The sequence below is a fragment of the Cervus elaphus genome, chromosome 18 (genome assembly GCF_910594005.1).
Source record: "Cervus elaphus chromosome 18, mCerEla1.1, whole genome shotgun sequence".
Classification (NCBI taxonomy): Eukaryota; Metazoa; Chordata; class Mammalia; order Artiodactyla; family Cervidae; genus Cervus; species Cervus elaphus.
In genome coordinates this window covers 38,063,359-38,087,120 of record NC_057832.1, presented here as the reverse complement: position 1 = coordinate 38,087,120, position 23,762 = coordinate 38,063,359, and the positions used below count along the sequence as shown (strand labels likewise).

The window sequence follows — 23,762 nt, the reverse complement described above, 5'->3', positions numbered from 1 at the left end:
CATCAGTCCTGCTCTTTGGTATTTACTAAAGGGCATTGAAAACTTTTGTCCACACAAAAACCTGTCCATGAATGTTTACAGCTTCTGTATTCATAATTAGTAAAACCTGGAAGTAACCAAGATGTCCTTCAGTAGGTGAATGTGAATGGGTAAGTACACTGTGGTATAATAGAATATTACATGACAATGAAGTTTTATTCAGCACATAAAAAAATGAGTTATCAAGCCATGAAAAGACGTGGGAGATCCTTCAAATCACATTACTAAAGAAAAGAACCCAATCTGAAAAGGCTATATACTGTATAATTTCCAGATATATGATGTTCTGAAAAAGTCAAAACTATGGCGACAGATCAGTGGTTGCCAGAGGTTGGAAGAGAGGAATAAATAGGCAGAACACAAAGGATTTTTATGACAGTGAAAAACCCCGATATGATACCGTAGTGATGAATACATATCATTTTATATTTGTCCAGACCAATTGAATGTGCAAAGCTAGGTGTTAACCCTACACTATGGACTTTGAGTGATTATGATATATCAGTGTAGATTCATCAGTTGTATCCAATATACCTCTATGGCGAAGGATGTTGATAATGGGGAAGGCTATGCATGTGTGGAGGCAGGAGATAAATGGGAAATCTTTGTATCTTCCTCTCAATTTTGCTGTGAACCTAAAACAGTTGTAAAATATATATATATATATATTTCCAAAAAAAGTTGTCCAGTTGAAATCAGGACTTGTTTTTTTTTCTCATTAAGCTCTGTTTTTAAAAAGATTTTACTTAGAGTCGTTTATCAAGGAATTTTGTTAAATATCCAACTTCTCTCAAATCATGGTTGTTTTCAGTTTGTCCTCCCCCCAAATCTTCATAGAGGCCAGCTAACAGCCTACTTTTCCTTTATTTACTTTAGCACAGCCCAACTCACGAATGACTCAGTCTATGCCTGAGGCTGATAAATACTCAGAAGCAGAAAAGAAACACTCTGTGAGTCTTTCAGGCCTATTGTTCAATTTATTGTGATGAACACTAACACTCTTCACTTTGGTGCTGGCCTGGCTAAGTCGCTTCAGTCATGTCTGACCCTTCGCAGCTCTTTGGACTGTAGCCCGCCAGGCTCCTCTGTCCATGGGATTCTCCAGGCGAGAATACTGGAGTGGGTTGCCATGCCCTCCTCGAAGGGATCTTCCCGACCCAGCAATCGAACCCATGTCTCCTGCGGCTCCTGCATTGCAAGTGTCTTCTTTACTGCTGAGCTTTACCCGGGAAGCCCTCATCACTTTGGTGCATATGGTTAAATGTTTAGAAACTAATTCATAGTATATTGGCTTGAAGCTATTCCAAATAATCTATGAGAATCTTTACCTGTTAGACTATGTACTGTAAAGGGTAAATGTATGCTGATGTCCATGTCTCTGGAAAAAAAGAGAAAAAAACTTGTACAGTATTTTTCTCCTAGGGAGGAGATGATTCTTCAATAAGATTAATTTACAGGTTAAGCAGTTGATTTCAAAACATACTTTTATTAGTTCTGGGTAGGGTATGTATGCAGAGGGAGGGAATTGAAATTGGGGCAAGGAGATAACAAGTTCTCGTGGTTCCCATGCTACTTTTTATTTCCTTTATCTCACTTCCTCAGTGGACACACATTTAGAGAATTTCCTCCTATGTGTGCCAATGCCTACAATCAGCTTCTTTTCACTCACTTTCCTTGCTGTTCAACTTCTCCCTTTTTCCTTTGTTCTATTTTTATTTTATCTAACAGTTATCTGGCACTTACTCTGTGCCAGTCACTATTCCAGTAACAGTTCAAAAATTAACTTATTTAATCCTTTCAACGAAAAACTTGTGGGGTGGATACTAATGTTGTCTAAGCTGTAGGGAGGCTAAGTAACTTGCTCAGACGTGCATTGCTAGAAACTCACAGAACCAAGTTTGGAGCATAGGCCTTTGACTTTGGAGTCCTTATACTTTAAACCCTACACATTGACCAGCAATCCAAATACAGTATAGTGGCTGAGTGGCAGAGCTGGGAGTTATGGTTGGGACGGGGAATTTAAAAAGCTTATTTCTTTTTTTTCTTTTTTTCAAGCCATGTCATGATTCTATCAACATTTGCCTCAACATCTTCATCAAGCCCCAGTCAATTTAAGAGTGGATTATTAAAAGAGTGTCTGTCACATTTTTCTTTTGGCCACTTTTTATTCTTTTATAAGATGAAAAAAGCTGCTCTCTGGAGATTTCTGTGAACACCAATTTTAAATTACCCATCTCCCCAAGTTAAATTTTAAGAAAAGTTATTCAATTTTTCTAATGATGTCACAATTCCTACATAAAAAGCAAAATTACACAACCTGGAATATGATTATAAGCAAAATGTGTTTTTCAGAGTATTTCTTTTGGGAAAAATGTATATTTATACTATACAAAGAAAAATCATGTTAGTAAAAATTCATTGGAGTTTTTCTGAGCTTTTAATTTAAAAAAAAACAGGTATCAATAAAATATTTAAAAAATAAGTCCATATTAAAAGCAGTTGTATTTTACAAGTAGAATGCTGGGGATTTCGGGGTCAAGACACTCACTGGCCTAAACTAGGTATTCTTTATTTAACCTTCTGGAGATTATTACCATTTATGACAGAAGTGATTTCCTTAGCAACTGTTTCACATTGGTCCCCTGCCTAACAATAAAGGCTGTGCTCTTTCCATCTTATTCAGTATGAACATTTATTCACCAAGGACACTAAAGGTTCACTTCCCTTTTTAAACTACCTCTGGCAGCGCCCACTGGGCTCCACCTCCACCTCGACAGGCGCCAATAAACCCGCGAAGGCTGATCTCTTATCTGATTTACCAACATGGGCCATCCTCCCATAGAAAAGCCCAGTGAAGTCAACTTTCCTAATGGTAATATTTTTTAACCTCAGAAACCACTCACCTATAGAGAGTTGTAACAGGCAATATTTATATGGTCTGCCATCTGCACTTAATCAGTAAGAAGATAATTCTCTGTCTTATCTTTCAGTTACAATCTTTTCCCTCCTCATTCTCCAACTGGCTGCTGTTGTGTTCAGAGCACTTTATTCTAAGTCTAGCTTTAAAATGGTAAAGTAGGAATTCTTAAACAGGTAATTTTATTAATGTTTTTATAGCTGAGTGAAAGTTCTATATGGAATTCTTCCTACTTTTTTAGACTCTCACTGCTGTAACCTTGCTCAGTATTTAAATCATCCATACAATTAACATGTTTTCTGCGATTATCAGTTCTCAACATTGGAACATAGGAACTACAACAAACACAGAATGAAAGATATGATTTTTTTCTCTCTGAAGTCATATTTCATTTGGCGTGGGACTTGGGATAAACTGTTAATGTTTGAATTGTTATATTTCAAAGACATATATGATTAGATGCTAAAATCAGTTCAGTTCAGTTGCTCAGTCGTGTCCGACTCTTTGTGATCCCATGAATCACAGCACGCCAGGCCTCCCTGTCCATCACCAACTCCCAGAGTCCACCCAAACCCATGTCCATCAAGTCGGTGATCTCATCCTCTGTTGTCCCCTTCTCCTCCTGCCCCCAATCCTTCCCAGCATTAGGGTCTTTTCCAATGAGTCAACTCTTCACATGAGGTAGCCAAAGTGTTGGAGTTTCAGCTTCAACATCAGTCCTTCCAATGAACACTCAGGACTGATCTCCTTTAGGATGGACTGGTTGGATCTCCTTGCTGTCCAAGGGACTCTCAAGAGTCTTCTCCAACACCACAGTTCAAAAGCATCAATTCTTCAGCATTCAGCTTTCTTCACAGTCCAACTCTCACATCCATACATGACAACTGGAAAAACCATAGCCTTGACGAGACAGACCAGTGAATATAAATAATAGTGAGAATAATAGTTGTTGCATGTTTACTGTGTGTCATCTAATCATTATGAGCATTTTCTTTACAATATCTCCTTTACTTCAACAAACTTTTCAAGGCAGACATTAAACCATTCTCTTTTTACAGATATGCAAACTGAGTGAATACATTTGTGTCAGCTATCCAGAATTACGTGGCAGATAAGTGGCAGAACTGAGATTTAAATCTAGGTTTGTTTTACACACAGTTCTATTCACTGTGCTCTACTGATGATAACTTTTTTCAGAGTTAACTAAATAAAAGAAAATCAAAGAATCAGGAGCTTTCAGAGGGCATATCTTAGTCCTGAAGGACAGGTAACATGTTAATAACTGGTGAGGACTAGAAGGGGATTTCAGGGCTCTGGATACAGTGACTTCTAGAGACCACTGAGGAGAATATGAGTGTTTGAGGAGAGAGGTCATTTTAATAATTATGGGGAGATGTGGCTGGACATATATATTTTGGAGAGTCTTGAATGACTGCCAGAGCATTGGTTAAAATTCCTGGTCTGGATTTCTGTTCCAGCGCTACCAGCTATTAGCCCTAAGACCTTGGACACGTTACTTGACTTTTTTTAGGGATCATTTTTTTCTTGTCTAATGAAGCAAATAATACTCTCCTATTCTTCAGGTGTTTGAAGAATTGAAATATGTGAAATATTTGGGACAATGCTTTGCACACTGTAATAGCTAAATACATGTTATTTATTATTTTGTCTAAGAGGAATAAGTGAATTTGACTACTGTGTGACAATGCGTGATTTTGAAAAAGGGAATGACGTATACTAATTTTTAAGTAATATAGCCAAGAGTAACTATAAAAAGAATATAGATAAGGGAAAAATCCACAATGATTTTAAACCTTCTCTTCTGAGAGACTGGCAGACTGGTAATGCATGGAAAAAATGAGGGGGGGAGGGACTGGCTGATCAGCTTTTTCTTACTGGCTTAACAGCATTTAATTTTCTTTCAAAAATATCTCTTACAAAAAGTAAAAGGAACATCCTTGCACTCTTATGGTTTTCTGGCTCACGCTGCATCGTATGGACTCTGCTTACAGGATGTGGTATTGTCTGGTTTTATATCTGGGCCTGGCTCAGGTCTAGCCTTGGTGCTTATGTCTATGGTTTGCTGCTGTTTTACAGTAAGAAATATATTAATAGTTTCTTTAAAAAGAGAAAATATTATATGAAAATTTATCTACCAATGGTAAAGTGTATAGAATAATTTCTCAGATCTTCATTGTTTGTACTAGGGATCTGGCACAGTGACATAACATTTAGACTATCATGGTTTATTTTGTAGAGTACTATAATGCTTGGTGCTATAATCTGTAATTCTAAAAATATACTCCTTCTTTTTTGAGATGATGGAATAAAGAAAAAAAGACATCACTGTGTAATATATGGGGTAACACACTGTATTCCTACGATATTTGGTTTAATTCTGCATTATATATCTGATTGGGTTCCCGGGTGGCTCAGTGGTAAAGAACCCACCTGCCAATGCAGGAGATGCGGATTTGACCCATGGGACAAGAAGATCCCTTGGTATAAGAAATGGCAACTCACTCCAGTATTCCTGCCTGGGAAATTCCACAGACAGATGAGCCTGGAGGGCTACAATCCATGGGGTCACAAAGAGTTGGATACAACTGAGTGACTAAACAACAACAACAATGTATCTGATTACTACACTAAAAATCAAATAGAAGTAATAGTCATATTAGGTTAAATATTACAAAGATATTTTAAAATGTATTTATAAACACTAATATTTGTATTAGAATTTAGATTTTTCTCTATCAAGTTTTATTATTAATGATCACAAAAAAAAAATCAGAAAACCAAAGCCTAGCTTAAATTAGTATTTAAGACTTAAATTAGTATTTATTAAAAATCTAATACTGAAATGAATTTGTGGTAATACTTTAGTGAAATGGCCTCATATTCATAGCCAGGTGACCTGGACTCTTTTCCTACCTAGAGATTGGTGAGAATAGCTTGACCAACAGGTTTTCCTAAGATGTTAGACTATTTTGATGCAGTAGCAAGGAATGGGTCTTCTGTCTCCCTCTGACGCATGCTTAGTCCCTGAAGTTTCAAGAGGTTATTTCTAGAGCAAACGCAGCTGTCTCTGCCCAAAGAGACTTTTCCAAAAGAATCTTAGGTCAAATTTTATCCAGGTCCAAGTGCTGTCTCCTTTCTAAGGAAATAGGGACCCCTGATATGTTAGTCTCCCTTCTTTTCTGAAGATAATGGCAACCTCATCTTCAGCAATACTTATCTACTTACCAACTACAGGTGATGGGAGGACCACCTGGATATTGTAAATGGTGCACTGAAGATAGAATGCATTTAATAATCACTAATGAGGCAAATTTGCCTTGATACATCAGATAATTGTACTTAAAATGAAACATTGCTTCTATAGTTTTATGAGGAAAGTAGGTGGATTATTAATTCTTTAATGTGGCAAAATGTAATTATCTCAAGGTAGTTAAAACCACTTGCATTCTTTATACTATTCATATTTTATGAGCTAAAATAAGATGAAGAATGCTTTGCTCAATCTGAGCTGGTTCATATTGCATTTCATTATCTAGTGCATTATCTAATAAGTCTGATTGGCTTTTAGGAACAAGCACTCTGAATTTGGAAAACTCGATCCTGTTTCATTTCTTCTGGCATTGCACGTTAATGTTTCACTGATCCTTTACCTTTTTATTTGTCTGCTAGTATCTGAAAGATAAATCAAAGGCATATTCCTACTATAAAAATTCTGAGGATTTGGAAACTGCTCAGACTTCATAGGTTAAACGCTTGCTGATGCTGCTGCCCTTTATACAAAGAGATCATAGCATAGAGATGAGAAATTAACAACTCTCTGCTTTCATCAGCCTCATGCTTCCTATTCAAAGATAAACATAAACACCATGAAGTTAACATGAAAAAATCTAAGAGTAAAGAGATGAGAATGATGCCTCTGTGTCAAGTATTTATGATAAAGATGAGAAGGCTGATGGAAATTGTTTTGTCGTTAGGAAAAAAATTCGACAAAAACAAACTTTCAAGAGCATGCTGTCCTTTTGATCAGTTAGAGCATTAGTGCAGAGTTCCCGAATATCTTTCCTTAAATCATAGCATTGAGCAAGACAGGAAGAACTATTTTTAATCCACTGAATAGATATAAGATAACATAAACCTGGAAGAGTTCTTGGCAGTCCACAACTCATTTCCAATTTTTTTAGTTTTAACTTAGATCACCCTAAAAAGAAAATTGTTTATTCTACTCATTTTATTCATTCAAACTTTTCCAGAGAAAATAATTTTGTTTTCTCTTTAATTTATTATAAAGTTTAGACTCCTTTGTTTTCTTAATGTGTATGTGTATTTGGATATAATTTCATAAAGTCCATCAGTTCAGTTCAATTCAGTTGCTCAGTTGTGTCTGATTCTTTGTGACCCCATGGAATGCAGCACGCCAGGCTTTCCTGTCCATCACCAACTCCCAGAGCTTGCTCAAACTCATGTCCATCGAGTTGGTGATGGACATAAAGGCCATAGTTAATTAATTTATGCAAGTTATGTTTTTTGTCTTTGCCTATGATAACATATATTCACTTGTTAAGAAAACTAGAATGATTTTAGACAATAAAAAGTGCTGAAGAAAGAAAAATGTAAGTATTTAAGAATTTGAGCCCTATTGTCATATATTTATACCATATAGGACAACAAACAACTGATTAGACTATTGCATTGATGAAAGCTGGACTTCTATCATGCTTTGTTAAGGCAAATGTTAATGTAGAAAAAGTTATGTTTACTGTGCTTGGCAGAGGTTTGCTTTTTGAGGGAAAATATAGATCCCCAAATTTAATATTTCTCATCAGTGTATCAAGTACATAACTACAACATATGCTTTTGATCTAATCCCTTCTCAATTATTCTTGATACTTGCCCCCTTAATTACCTGCCCCAACTCCATAATTATTTTAATGTTTGTTTGTGTTTATGTCTTTTCTGCCTAAAGAAAGTTGACTTTTCTCCTTGAGTATGTTACATTTGCTACCTCTTTAATCCTCAGCAGCCCTAAATTCTCCATCTGGCTAAGTTAGGATTCAAACCAAATTCTCCTTTCAGTTATATAATATCACTTTTTACAGATTGTTTTCCTTTGAAACATAGTTTTATCTCCCGCTGCTTCTACCTCTTCCTTTAACTTCCAAATTCCAGATGCGACCCATTTGTTCTGTGGCTTCCAGTTCCTTGGCACCTACTTATACCTGCAGTCTGCCTTTCACCACCCTCTTGAAACTGCCTCCTCCAAAGTCACCAATGTCCTATTAGTTGCCAAAACCCTGAATTTTCTCCATTTTCTTTCATGTTTCCATATCACTTGATGTTCTAAGTAGCAGAAGTAACAGAAGAGAGACATCTTCAGTCAGAGAGTGCCATGCTGAAAGAAGTTTTACAAGTTTGTCCAGGGAGGAAAATTTATAGCTTTTATAGCTTTTGCCAGTTTCTTTGGTATAAATTCTTCCAACATGGATGACTTTAATCTTCCAGCGTGTCACTGAACGTGGAATTGGGAGGCTGCATGATCATAAACTTGTGTGAGCAAACCACCGAATGTCCTTTGGGGGATACTATCAGCCCTTAACTTTTGCTTCATGAAGCAATCTGCTTCATTTTTCTACTACTCTAACACCAACTTTTCTCCACCCTTTTATTGCTTCTGTTTCTTAACTGTGGTCCCCACTTGTAGACTTCATTATGGGTTAAATTTTTTATACCTTTATTTTCCTCCGTGGCGTTTTCCTCTACTCTCCTGCTTTTCACCATCACTTTAGCATGAGTTATGCTAAACCCCCGCCTGCTCCCTAGAGGTCATCTCTCTCTTTCAGTTTCTTATTGGGAATAACAGATAGCCCCTCCTTTACTTCAAACTCCGTAAGGCTAAAACCCTACTGCTTCTCTTTCCCTCACCAAAAAGTACAATCATATCCTATTGAAAAGTATTAAATGCATCCTATATGCCAGACACTTCATGAGGTGTTTTGGACACAGACACAGAGATTATTATCAATGTTTTATATAATAAAACTTCAAAGCTCTGATAATTTGATAAGTTTACTGCAACTATCCCATGTCTTGCCATATGGTGCTAAGTTGCTTTAGTCATGTCCTACTCTTTGAGACCCTACGGACTATAGCCCATCAGGCTCCTCTCTCCATGGGATTCTCCAGGCAAGGATGCTCCAAAAGAAAAAGGAAATTGGATATGAACCCAGGATTCTGAAATCAATGCTCCTCTTTCTTTCTATTACAGCATAGTGCTTCTCAGTTGATGGAACTGCCATTTTTTGGTCTTACATTGAATTACAATATGCAAGTAGTTTTTGAATTTTTCTTAATTATTATTTACTACCAAATCTTGTCTATTCATACATTAGGCCACTGTTTCCACAAGACTCGATCTCCCTTCCATGCTATAAAACTTCTAAAAACAAGAGCTCTGCTATATTCATTTTATTCCTTTTTGTAACAAAATTCCTTATAGCAGTAGCTCAATAATTTTGATTTAATAAGTGAAATAACTAACAACAATGTATTTCAAACATTTTCATTGAATGTGTACCACAGTGGTATTTCTCTGTCATCTGCATTGAGAGCCACCAATGATATTATTTATAGCAGAACATTTTTCCACTGAAGGAATATCCAGGTTTAGTTTGCAGCAAATAGGAGCAAAAATGGGATGCAAAATGTGCTCATGTTTTAGTACAAATCATGAAGTTTACCATGTGTTTATACTCCAAAACCACTATATCTATTTCTAGGTAGCTTATAGTTTAGACTCCAGGGTATTTCTAATGAGTGTAGCGGCAATATGCCTCCTTGTATTTCTGACAAATACAGAAGACTCCTGGGAAGTCATTTCACACTTCAGAGGTCCTAATTAGGGTCTGGGACTCAGCAATCTACCCACATTTCTCTGAATTGCAAAAACTGTCTATACTGTTATGCTATCAGTACAAATTACCAAACTTGAGGGGATTATATGGCCCTCTGCCTTAGTAAGTGGGTAAATATACCATTGGACTTCTGAATCTGTAGTTTCTAATTCTCATATCACCTTGGTGTATTACGTGCTTCTGACAGCACCAAGGGGCTGCTTTGTGACTGAGTATGCCTCAGGCCTTTTCTATACATAGCAATCTGCTGTGCTGTGACAAGGTACTTGAAACAGAGCTTTTCTACCCAGGAAAGTTAGTAAAGGTATATACTTTGAATCTGCATCGTAGTGCACAACCTGAAAATTACCCATTTGCTGTCCTTAAGAGACATCTGTTCTCTGTGATACTGTGTCATTATCTTGGTACTGATGCTCTCAGTTGCTGTTTATCATATCATCAAATACATCTTTTTATCAGACTCAGTCACTGGGGAGCTTAAAATAAAATCTTAGATGTCTTTAGCTATAAACATTAGCATTTTAAACAATATATAAAAAGTTGAAAAATAATGCACCAGTTAGTTGAACATCAGGGAATTTTAAATGAATTCAACATAGATTACAAGTTTAAAGCTTTTACAGAGGTTTAGGATATAGGTTTGGATATGGATTTAGAAAAGGCAGAAGAATCAGAGATCAAATTGCCAACAAGTGCTGGATCATTGAAAAAGCAAAAGTTCCAGAAAAACATCTACTTCTGCTTTATTGACTACGCTGAAGCCTTTGACTGTGTGGATCACAACAAACTGTGGAAAATTCTTAAAGAGATGGGAATACCAGACCACCTGACCTGCCTCTTGACAAATCTGTATGCAGATTTGTCAAGAGGCAACAGTTAGAACTGGACATGGAACAACAGACTGGTTCCAAATAGGAAAAAGAGTACTTTAAGGCTGTATATTGTCACCCTGCTTATTAACTTTTATGCAGAGTACATCATGAGAAACGCTGGGCTGGAGGAAGCACAGGCTGGAATCAAGATTGCTGGGAGAAATATCAGTAACCTCAGATACGCAGATGATACCACCCTTAATGCAGAAAGTGAAGAAGAACTAAAGAGCCTCTTGATGAGAGTGAAAGAGGAGAGTGAAAAATATGACTTAACACTCAACATTCAGAAAACTAAGATCATGGCATCTGGTCCCATCACTTCATGGCAAATAGATGGGGAAACAATGGAAACAGTGAGAGACTTTAATTTCTGGGGCTCCACAATCATTGCAGATGGTGACTACAGCTGTGAAATTAAAAGATGCTTGCTCCTTGGAAGAGAAGCTATGATCAACCTAGACAGCATATTAAAAAGCAGAGACATTACTTGACCAACAAAGGTCCATCTAGTCAAAGCTATGGTTTTTCCAATAGTCATGTATGAATGTGAGAGTTGTACTGTAAAGAAAGTTGAGTGCCGAAGAATTGATGCTTTTGAACTGTGGTGTTGGACAAGACTCCTGAGAGTTCCTTGGACTGCAAGAAGATCCAACCTGTCCATCCTAAAGGAAATCACTCCTGAGTATTCATTGGAACGGCTGATGCTGAAGCTGAAATTCCAATACTTTGGCCACCTGATGTGAAGAACTGACTCATTTCAAAGACCCTGATGCTGGGAATGATTGAAGGCAGCAGGAGAAGGGGACAACAGAGGATGAGATGGTTGGATGACATCACCAAGGTGAAGGACATGAGTCTGAGCAAGCTCCAGGGGTTGGTGATGGACAGGGAGGTCTGGCGTGCTGCAGTCCATGGGGTCACAAAGAGTCGGACACGATTGAGTGACTGAACAGAACTGAACTGAGATATACCCACTACAGAATAAACTATTCGTGCATCTTAGCAGTGATAGGCAAGACTGAATCTGACAGTAAGGCTCTATTACTGTGTCTCAACTCATCTTGCATGGCAGAGTATTAGTGGGACCTACACTTTGGGAAGTTTGGTTTCAGTGTGAGTGTTCAAGAAAATAGATGAGAGACCCCTCATTCACAGTTTACCAGTGATGGAAGATACAGTTCTTTATAAATCAGCTTGATGAGGGTAAATCTTATATACAGAAATATGGTATGATTTCTGTGGCTGCATCAAGACCACATCAATATGGTTTAACTGATAATTATCTTCCATTCAGTATCCTGAAGAATCAAGCTTTGCCTGGAGAGGTGAAAATACAGGAGTTCATGGCTCCCCAGGAATGCCAGTTGAATAAAAAACACCAAATTATACTTTGGTCTTGATGCCTACTCTTTTATTAATATATAGATTGAAATGAAACATAGCAGAACTCCTTAGTTAGGTCTTTAATTCTGTTAGCTTCAATTGTAGAGTATATGGGGATATCAGTGGAGGGTGACAATTAGATCTCAAGGCCCTGCTTCACATGATATTACTGTTAATGGAGGCTCTATTTTATTTTATTTTTATTTATTTATTTTTTGGGGAGGTGGTGGTTTATGCATGTTGTTTGTTGAACTATACAAGTTAAAAGAACACTACCACACCTTACATATTTTAATTTTGTTTTGAATATCCTGGTTTGTCTACTCTTGGTAAAGGATTTTATTTTTTTAATATAAATTTATTTTAATTGAGGCTAATTACTTTACAATATTATATTGGTTTTGCCATACATTGACATGAATCCACCACAGGTGTACATGGGGCAGCTCTGCATAATATGTCACTCACAGTCTGTCTTCCTGCACTTTGAAAGTAATAAAATCACAAATGAATTAGTTTAGCGAACCCAAGAAAGTAGCAAGTAACAAAGTTTATATTCCAAATATTCTGACTACAAGTCCAGGGTTTATTTTGTTATTATCCTAGAAAAAATGTATTTTAACCTGGCTATGTGTCTGTGTGTGTGTTTTCTACAGTTTGTCTTATTTGGTCAGCCTTTGTCTCTATTCTCTCTGAGGCTGGTTGCCTTGGTTACCATTACATACACCCTCTTTTGTGAGGTTCCTCTTTGACGTACATTTATTTCTATGGAAACAATGAGATCATTGGTATCGGTAGGTGCTTTAGAGAAAGCACAATGAAGTATTGAATATCTATCCTTCTTTTGGTTATTAAAATGTGTTATTAAATTATTTTTTAATTAGAGAAGTATATTTCTGTGTTCCTTTTGACTTGATTATGAAGCTACATTTTTACTTATTTATAGACTTGCTCATGGCAAATAGATGGGGAAACAAAGGAAACAGTGAGAGAATTTATTTTGGGGGGCTCCAAAATCACTGCAGATGGTGACTGCAGCCATGAAATTAAAAGATGCTTGAAAAAATAAAATAAAAGATGCTTGCTCCTTGGAAGAAAAGCTGTGATCAACCTAGACAGCTTATTAAAAAACAGAGACATTACTTTGCCAACAAAGGTATGTCTACTCAAAATTATGGTTTCTCCAGTAGTCATGTATGGATGTAAGAGTTGGACTATAAAGAAAGCTGAGTGCTGAAGAATTGATGCTTTTGAACTGTGGTGTTGGAGAAGACTATTGAGAGTCCCTTGGACTGCAAGGAGTTACAGCCAGTCCATCCTAAAGGAAATCAGTCCTGAATATTTATTGGAAGGACTGATGCTGAAGCTGAAGCACCAATACTTGGGCCACCTGATGCGAAGAACTGACTGATTAGAAAAGACCCTGATGCTGGGAGAGTTTGAAGGCAGGAGGAGAAGGGGACGACAGAGGATGAGATGGTTGGATGATGTCACTGACTCTATGGACATGAGTTTGAATAAGCTCCGGGAGTTGGTGATGGACAGGAAAGCATGGCATGCTGCAGTCCACGGGGTCACTAAGGGTCGGACACGACTGAGTGACTAAACTGAACTGAGACTTGCTCAAATACAATGACTTAAAGCATTAGGTATACTGTTTAGCTCCTCCTTGTTTTATGTGGTGTGATAAAGATCACCACAGATATATATAACAATAAAATATATATAGATAGATATGTAACAATAAAAGGGTTATGACTTAAACCTTAAAAGTCTGTCAGAGAGTGAAAAGTTTATCTCAGTAATATTTGTTATAATAAAAAAATTGCACAAGGAATTCACATGAAGAAAACGAGAAATATTTAGATGAATCTAGAAAAAAAAAGCCCTATTTATGGTCACTGTTTTTAAAATCTAGAGTTTTAGAAACACAGGGATATAACAGAGGAGTGATAGTTATTAAAACATATTTACTATGATATTGGGCTTGCCAGGTGGCACTAGGGGTAAGGAGCCCATCTGCCAATGCAGGAGACATAGCAGACACGGGTTTGATCCCTGGGTTGGGAAAATCCCCTGGATGAGGAAATGGCAGCCCACTCCAATATTCTTGCCTGGAAATTCCATGGACAGAGTAGCCTTGCAGGCTAAATAGTCCACGGGGTCACAAAGAGATGGACCTGACTGTGCGACTGAGCATCATCTGTGACATTAAATAAGTGTGTGTAAATATGCATATATATACATATATATATATAATTAGTATTCTGTTTTCAAGTTTTAAGAGCTTTTTAAACTCTTTTTTAAAGCATCTGTTTTCCTCCCTGACTTATTTACAAACTAGTCTAATTTTTTTTCTTTATAGATGATGTGGAAACCTGCCTATGATTTTCTTTATACTTGGAGTGCTCACTATGGAAACAGCTACAGAGATGTGTTACAAGACCTACAATCAGCTTTGGACAGAATGAAAAGCCCCGTGACCAAACAGTGGCGAGACTTAACTGGCGCTTTAATACTAGTGAATTCTTTAGAGGTTTTGAGAGCAACTGCATTCTCCACTTCTGAGGAAGTATAGAAATGAAGGATACATTTTTAAGAGGAAGGAGTAGAGGGAGAAAGGGGTGTGTGTGAGAGAGAGAGAGAGAGGAAAAGAGTCTCAGAAAAGTATTGCTTTTAAGAAAAAAAAAAAGTGTTTCCTGGTGAAAACATATCCTAGCACAAAATCCAAGGATGGGTTTTATAATCAAATATGTATTTTTGTGTCTCCCTTTCAAATGCAAATATTAAGCTGCTTTATTGTTGAGAAAGGAAAGAAAAAACTCTTTCTCCCTTTCAAAGTTACTTTTAATTTCTTTTAGTTAAAACAAATGACTGCCAGCATAATTACATCACACAGAAACCCAGATAATCCAGAGGCTCTCAGTATAAATACTGGGATTTTTCCAGCAGACAGGTAGAGGAAGAGAAGGAAGCAATGCTCTGTGGCCAGGCACCAGACTACATACTTTCTCTACCTGCTCTGTTTTATTTCCAGTGGCATTTGCTAGGATTATTCCCATTTTTCATGTGAAGAAACTAAGGACTGGAGAGGACAGTCAGGGCTGTGCAGCCAGTGTGAAGCAGGTTTTCTGTTTGCAAAATCTGGCTCTGTTTTTTTTAAGAAAATATAGCACATGGAAATATAGTTTAAAAAAAAAAACAATGCATATTAAAACTTATAGGTAATTATTTCCTTTTAATTAAGCTCTCTGCGCTATTCTACCATCTCATGAAAGTGCCAGAAGGAAGATACAACTGGAAATCTGTTGTCTGCATCCACCAACTGGAATTTTTACCACCTTCCTCCATCATCTTGAAGTCTAGCTAATCCTTCAACTTTTTCTTCAGTATCATAATGCTGAGTAATTCTTTTAACTCTCAAAGGTTTTTTAAAAACAAGGGTTACTTTTTAAAAGCCTGATTTATCACTGCTGAACGCAGCCATCTTATCTACCAGAAACACTGATGCCTGTGTGTGTGCATGCTCAGGTGTTTATGTAATTATGTGTATGTGTGTATATTTCAGAATGTTTTATACATCTTTTGGAATACAAAGATTGTATAGAAATTTAGGCAAGTATAAATGCTAACTGTTAGAGAGTTGATAAGGGATGGTCTGTGCTTACTCCAGTGTTCAATCCTTTGGCTGCCTGCCTCTGTTGATGTGAATTTTAGACAGTCATTCATTTATTGTCATTCAGTTGACAGAGTGTGTGTACCCACTCTGTGGCAGATGCATAGATGTTTGAGGTTAATAATGGGAGAAAAACAGCATGATCCCCCTGACTTCAGTACTGCTGAAGTGATAGAGGCAATGATAAAGAATTATACAATTAAATTTAAAATGGCATCTGCAATACCAGCTACAGAGGAAAGGCTGGAATGCCAAGAGATATAGATTTTGAGGGGGGTGGAAATCATGCAGATCAGGGAGATCACATAAGTTTTCCCTGGTAAAGAAATGATGAGCCTGAAGGAGGATCAGACATTGCTTCTTGTCTGGAGAGGGTGGAGGAGGCAATTCCTCAATGACCTGAAGACCTCAGGCAGGAAGGGAGCTCAGGAGATACAGGTATCCAAGGTGAAGGGCTGGAAAGGGTGAAGGAGTGAAGGAAAGAAAGAGAAGTCTTCAAAGGTAATGCGGATGAGCTGAATAAGGATTTTATTTAGGGATCCTGAATAAAACATGTCCATTTGGCTAAAAAGTAAAAGCAGAATCATTTTAGAGCTTTTAATACACCCACCCTGAGGTATTTGGTATGCTGGCAAAGGTAATTTGAATTAGGATTTAAGATCTTTAAGGCTTTTAATATTTATATTTGATGATAAGTGAATACAGCCTGCCCAAGGAGTTATGTACATACATTCAAGGACAGAATTTATTTCAGTTGAAAATGAATTCAGGGAGAAGGGAGAAAAAAAGAAACAATCTGTAAGTTCGGAACACAATCATTTTTAGTGGTGATTTTGCTTTTGCTTTCTTTAGAACATTCTTGGAATCTTATTAGCATGTCAGCAAACCAGAGAATTTCGGGAAAGGATAATAAGGAATTAATAACTGGGTTTTTCCAGGCTCTAAGATCTGAGACAACAGAGATCTTGTGAGTTGATTAGGGCAGTAAGATTAAATAAATCACTCAGGTTTATCACATCATGTGTTGTGATTGTGGTTGGAAAGTTTAAGAAGAGTTTTAAAAATGAACAGCATTATCTCTGTAATTTAAGGATGAAACAACAGTTTAAATATTAATATATACAAAGATATCTTACAATCTCATAACAAATCCTTTCAGAGGAATTTTAAACCCATGTCCAAACATTCTGTTCTTTTAAATATATTCTAACATTTTTATAAATCATTTCCACTTTTCTGAATTTTATATTTTTCTTCCTATAATGGATTTTCATAATCAGAAAAGATTAGCTCAGTAATCACAAATTGCCTTTAACATTTGGCAGCAAATCAAGAGAATTAATAAGGCAATTAAATCCCATCCTTGACATCATTAAAAGCACCAAAAGCCATTAATGTAAAACTTCTTCAAGCATTTGGAAACTGGAAAAAGCATAGCTGATTCTTTCAGTTCCTCAGGCTTTTCGTCTAATGATGAATTAGGATGAGATTCTTGTTCAGTGCTCAGCTTGCAATGTAGTAATTTTTCTATGTAAGCCACAGATCCTCTACTTCCTCCTGTTAAAGCCTTAATGTGAAAGTCAATTAAGGAGGTGCAAGTAACAGTGTGTCATTAGCTGTTCATGCCAGTCATGCATACAACACACTTTCATGTTCTGTAATGTAGAAAATACCACATGAAGTTTTGAAACTGGGGATAACTAGGTCTCTGGAAGGAGCAGAATGCACTACATTAATGCGTGGTGTTTGTCAAAGAAATTTTGCTATTGCTAAATAGCTTTGAATATGTTATATGTAAATACAATGAAGAAAATACATTCAAAATCGTACAATACTATACATAATTGGACATTTCAAAATGAATTTTCATACTGTGCTGTTGTAAATTATATTTCCTATAATTTTTTCATGTCTAAGGAATATTTGAAGCACTATAAAGGAAAGGGAGATAATAAAAATTATGTCTCTGAAGGCTTTTCTAGTTAAAATAGATTTTTTTCTTTTTATATATACAAACTTCTTCCCCTTACTTCTGTATGAAGTTTCCTTCATGTGCTGCTGTATAGTTTAGTGAATTCCAAAGTTCTAAAGAGGTGGGGTTAACCCAAAGACTTTCTTCAGAACAACATAATTGTTGAAAGTTGGTTTCTTGCATGCTTATTTTCTAGTCCACAACATGAAATATAAAGTGACTATGGATACACTACAGTATTTCAGTATTTCACTAACTGTTGTAGAAATCTGTGGCTTTTGCATACATATTTTACCTTTTCTTTTTATACATTTCTAGGCCTATGTAGGCCAGAAACCTTTAAATCTAATAGCTTTGCAATTCTGAATAATAGTGTCAGTTCATACATGAAGGGGGGCTTCCCTGGTGGCTCAGATGGTAAAGAACCTGCAATGCAGGAGACCCAGGTTCTATCCCTGGGTCGGGAAGATCTCCTGGAGAAGGGTATGGCAACCCACTCCAGAATTCTTGCCTGGAGAATTCCATGGACAGAGGAGCCTGGCAGGCTACAGTCCATAGGGTCACAAAGAGTCAGACATGACTGAGCAACTAACACACACACACACACACACATTCATGAAGGAGTGATGGAGAGATTAGTACTGGGTAATAATTAGTAATGGCAAACGAGAAAGTTCCAGAGCAAGCAGTGCTATTGTGGTAGTGAGTACAACATGAAAGGCTTCTTCTATAAGATACTAGTCCAGGAATTGCAGCTGTGCCTTCTAATTTTTTCCTATCACATCGTAAGAGACTTTTGACCTGTCATTCAGCCTCCCCAGGCTTCAGTTTTCTCATCTATAAAATGAGGGGCTCGAACTGGGTAGTCTCTAAACTCCTCTTAGGCTTAAATATTTATGAGTGTATAATGAATGGGATATTTTATGGGTTTTATAGATTTATTTTGCTATGAGGGAAAAATGTAAACTAAAACTTATAGCCTGAATATCAATTATTTACATTAACATAAAGTCCTGTATGTGTGAGGCATAGCATACGTAAGCTCACTAAGCACTGTGCAGATACTATCTCATTTACTACTCACATAGCCTAATGAAACTGGTTACACAATATGCACTATTTTGAATAGTTGAAAACCATCAACTACTCAGAACAAACTAGACTAGAGGTATTAATAGGTCAGCAATGGTTTTGCTTGGAGCTACTGAAAGCACACTGTCAAATATGCTCCCTTCCCATTGCAAAGGCCTTAGACCAAGCAACCTCTGTGCAGAGGTTCTTCAGCTTTAGCAACTGCAGGATCACCTGGAGGGCTTATTGGAACATAGACTTCTGGGCTCCACCCCACAATTCTGATTCAGCAGGTCTGGGGTGCTGCTTGAAAACCTGCATTTCTGTTAAGTTCTCAGGTGATAGAGATGCTGCTGGTCCAAAGACTCTCCTTTGAGAACCATAGTGTTACACATCCTTCATCTCTAAGAATAAAGGAGTCTTTGTAAAACCAGAAAACCTGACTTCTGGGTAACAAATTTTTATGTCACTCAATCAAGAAAAATAGTTTTTGAAATAAAAAAAACAAATCAGATTATATAATGGCTCCATTTTTATATGTAAAGTGAACTCTTACATGAATTCATAAAAGCCTCAAAATGAATTTTATTAGAAAACTAATTAAAGATCTCTGTGTCTCATCTAAAATGTAATCACATTTGAATAAAAAGATTAATAATTTGAGAAATTTATTGTGTGTTAAGATGATTTTGCAAAATATATGTACTTGTTTCTATAAAATACCTTGGGAGTAAGCCCTGTTTTTACTGCCCCATCACTTGTTAAATGTCTTGCTGAATTAATTTTTCCCCATTTGGGAAAAAATAAACGTTTCTCACTAATGTGATCAATACACCCATCTCCATGCCCCACTTTCTTTGTAGAATTACAAAGTGACCACAAACATTGTTGATAAGGTAAGATAGATGTTCTCTTTCCAATGAGTTTCACATTTAAAGGGATGGTGGCTCTGATAATAGGTGATGAGTTGAGCAACCTCACTTTGACATTAATGTATCATATCTTTTGCTAAAAGTTTCTTTCTAATTACTTTTTTTTTTAATTCTTAGAGACATTTGAGACTCTCTTTTGGCACTTAGAAGCAGATTTTAAGTGTTCCTCATATGTAAGTTGACATTTAAACCCTTGGAATGTGCTGAGACATTTAACATATTTATATAAATATGATTAGTAGTTGAAAGTCAAACTTAGCCATGATGATATTACTGGTTTTACTTAAGCTGATTCTGCAAAAGTCAGTCATTTAAACAGAATTTGGGATTGACAAGTTTGGTATGATGTTGACCTTACATTTATTAGGTTAATGGCACAATAAAATTATCTACTTTTTTTTTTTTTTTTTTTGTATAGTAGAAAAATTCATTTGACAGGAGGAAAATATACTGTTTTATTCCAGAAAATGTGTATTCAATGTTCACCCAGTCCCCTTTATCTCATGGTGGAAAGCAAGGAAAGTGTGAAGGGGAGATAGGAAACAGTTTGATTATGGTCTAATGAAAGGAGACTATTCAGGGACAATGGAAACTTCTTTTTACTGGTCTTTTTAAAAATGGAAAATATATGTCATTGATTCTCTTTATCTGATCAGTAATAATGTACAAATTAACTATTGCTTGGTTTCCTCTGGATGAATTTAATGCTACTTAAAACTGTTCCTTGAAACTATTAAGAAACTTCACTAGAGCAAACACAGTGGCTCTATGTTAAGGTTGTCATTTAGCAGTCTTTCAGGAGCTGGTGTCAGAAAACCTATTGAACAGGTTTGAGCACAAAGGATTTATTGTCTCTCACAATTGAAAACCTCAAGGGCAGTTTCAGACATTCCAGGATTCCGGGCTCTAAGGGTGTGATCAAATTGCCTGTTTGTTTTTCACCCTCCTCTGACTTTGATGATCTTAGTTTCATCCTTGGGCTCCACAAAGCAGCCCAGCAACTCTGGGCTGTCCCTTCCTGGGACGTGATAACTGTGGCAGCTCCAGCCTCACATTTCTCCACGTTCTAGTTTCAGGCTATGGTGACTTCGTAATGTGTCATCTGGGCTAAACTAAACGATGTTTCCCCGAGTCTTTCTCACTGACTGTTTCCCGTTAGGGTTAGTAACAAGAGTCATCTGTGGGCAATTTGGAAGGTCACTGTGGAGCAGTAGCCACTGTGATTCTTGGAAGGTGAATGTAAGGTAAGTCTCCATGGCAGCTCCTAACTCAGCTTTTTGTTGAGGGGCAAGTGACTGGCCTGCCATTCTGCAGCCAGAGCACCACTTGTCCTGCAGATTATCCACAGCAGCAAGGTTGCAGGCTTGGAGTCGGAGAGGGACCAACAAGGGTGCCAATAACAGACAAACGAGATTCTAGTTGTCCCTGCTCTACCTCAGTCAAGTGTTTATCTTTTCTTTCCCTTAGCCTGACCTTAAACTTCAAGCTCAGTGCCATAGAAGAAAGAGCCAGGCCAAGACTCTGACCAGGTCTCACATATGCATCAAATCAAATCACTGCAGTAAATCCTTATTATATATCAATGCTGATGGTTCTGCTTTCCTTATTGAACATTGATAGGACTGCTGCTGCTGCTGCTAAGTCGCTTCAGTCGTGTCTGACTCTGTGCGACCCCATAGACGGCAGCCCACCAGGCTCCGCCGTCCCTGGGATTCTCCAGGCAAGAACACTGGAGTGGGCTGCCATTTCCTTCTCCAGATAGGTAGGGCAATAGTAAGTATTTCCTGATAACCCCAGTGGAAGAGTCCTTCTGATGAGACCAGTTTAGGTTTTGTGCTCATCTTTCAGCCAGTCACTAAGGGCTGTAACCAGGGATCCTTTGGTCAGACCTGGGTCTTTTGCGCCTTCCTTCACCCCCACCACCACCCTGTTCAAACCACTGGATTTGGGAGTCTTTGGTCAACAGGTAGAACTGAGTTTTGTTCCTGGAATTGGGAGGAGGTGGATGTTGGGGATGTCAACAGCAATTTTCTGTTAAAAATGTGATATTACATAACCTCAGCACTATTTCCTATACCAGGAAAAACTTTTTCCCTCGAGTGTAATTCAAGACTCTAGTCATCTGAGTCCTTCTCACGAGACTGGGCAGTGGGCCCACTTCTATAAACTTCTGCACTAAATCAAATGCTAAGTAAGTGAAACCTCACCAGCATTCCGCCCTTCACATACCACTTTATAAAATATGGATGACACGGCTGAGCCATCTAAAACCCCATCAAGATTCTGAGTTCACCTGACCTGGGAGGTCCGGGGCAGTTCTCCTATTACTCCTAATTGTTCTCTTTTAAGCAGTACCTGTAACTTAGTCAATGCACCTCAACTGCTGCCAGAAAGAAGCTGACTGGGAGAGAGAGAGAGGAGGTATTCCCAGAATGACTGAGAGAAAATTGTAGTTCAGATTGAGTGGCAGGCATCACTTGCCTGTGAAAAAAAAAAATGATGGCAAAATCCTTTGAACAGTCTTTGAAAATTATGAAAGCAAGTCCAAGGTCAGGAGTATTTCTATCTTTCTCAACCATCTGACTTTTCATTGGAGACCTTTATCTCTACTTCTGAATCAGTAATAACCTCTAAATGCTGCCCAAGGGAAAAGTAGAACAGCAGTGTGAACAAAGTAAATCAGATGATTCTAAGACAGCAGTGAAAAATAGGACAAAGTGATACAAAAGGGATACACAGACAAAGGTGGTGTATTTCTTTGCTTGTTTTGTATACAGAACAACTTTATAAAGATAAAACTCACAATTTGTCTGGTCCATTTTTAAGAGCCTATAAACATTATCTTAATACATGTTTCTGTTTAATATGTGTGTGTTTAATATATGTTCACTTATAGTCATCAATTACCCTGAGTCAAGAAATGTTCTTCAGGAGGGAATATCATATTGTTATGTTTTTCAGGGTGAAATTAAATGCTGTGGGTTGTGGAGAAATAAGAGATTAGTGAGCAAGGTTATTCAGGAGAAGATGAGAGAGCACTTGATGTTACATTCCCAAAGCTATTTTCAAGAGGTTTCACTGATAGGTTGGAAGAAAAAGTATCTTAAGTCCTACTTTCATATTCTTAGAGAATGTTTCTATTTATTTCCATTTGGACTGCTGAGACGCTTACTATATTCCTAGGGATAACAGTCCAAGTTCTAATGTGAGAGCTGAAAACTCCTATAAGTAATTAATCCAATGCCCTGGGTTCTTGCCTTGAGCAAGGTTCTAAATCTTTTTTTAATGAAAGCTCATTTTGACCACTTAGTATGTTCTGTATTTATCTACTAGAAAATTTTATTAGTTTGCTAGTTACTCCCATAACAAAGTATCATAAAATGGGTGGCTTAAAGACAAAAATTTCTTTTCTCCCAGTTCTAGAGGCTAGAAATCCAAGATCAAAGCTTTGGCAGGGGTGGTTTCCTGTGAGGGCTGTGAGGGAAGGATGTGTTCTAGCCTGTCTCCTGTCTTGTGTAGATGGCTGTCTTCTCTGTGTCTTTACATGGTTTTGTCTTGGTGCAAGTGTCTGTGTCCTAATAGCGTCCAGTATTGGAGTAAGGCTGATCCTAGTAACTTCATTTTATCTTAATTACCCTTTAAAGTACCCTATCATCAAATCCAATCACATTCTTAAGCCCTTGGGGGTTAGGAGTTCAACATATGAATTTGGAGGAGACACTATTCAGCCTATAACAAAAATGATTCTTTTTTTTTTAATTTAGTGAAATCAGCTACCTTGTTTGAATGCATTTTATATAATCCTATACTGAGTCTTTTAAAAATGTTGCATCCTTGATTCTCTATCATAGGCAAATCATAGATGCCTGAGAAATGATGGATGTCCACAGAATGAGCAGATTGTAGTGAGGTGGCACACCTAGACAGCTGGACCTTTTCACTACATTGTCCTTTTATTTCAGGCAAGATGT

General features: G+C 37.3%; 1 protein-coding gene across 2 annotated transcripts in view; it reads left to right on the top strand.

Moving 5' to 3' along the window:
* Positions 1-15,382, top strand: part of MACC1 (MET transcriptional regulator MACC1) — an 80,061-nt gene extending 64,679 nt beyond the window's left edge. For both annotated transcript variants that reach the window (XM_043873354.1, XM_043873353.1), the window contains one exon: positions 14,506-15,382. In XM_043873354.1, coding sequence (XP_043729289.1) covers positions 14,506-14,718 — 213 coding nt within the window. In that variant the 3' untranslated portion in view covers positions 14,719-15,382. The remainder of the gene's footprint in view (positions 1-14,505) is intronic.
* The last annotated feature ends 8,380 nt before the right edge of the window (positions 15,383-23,762 follow it).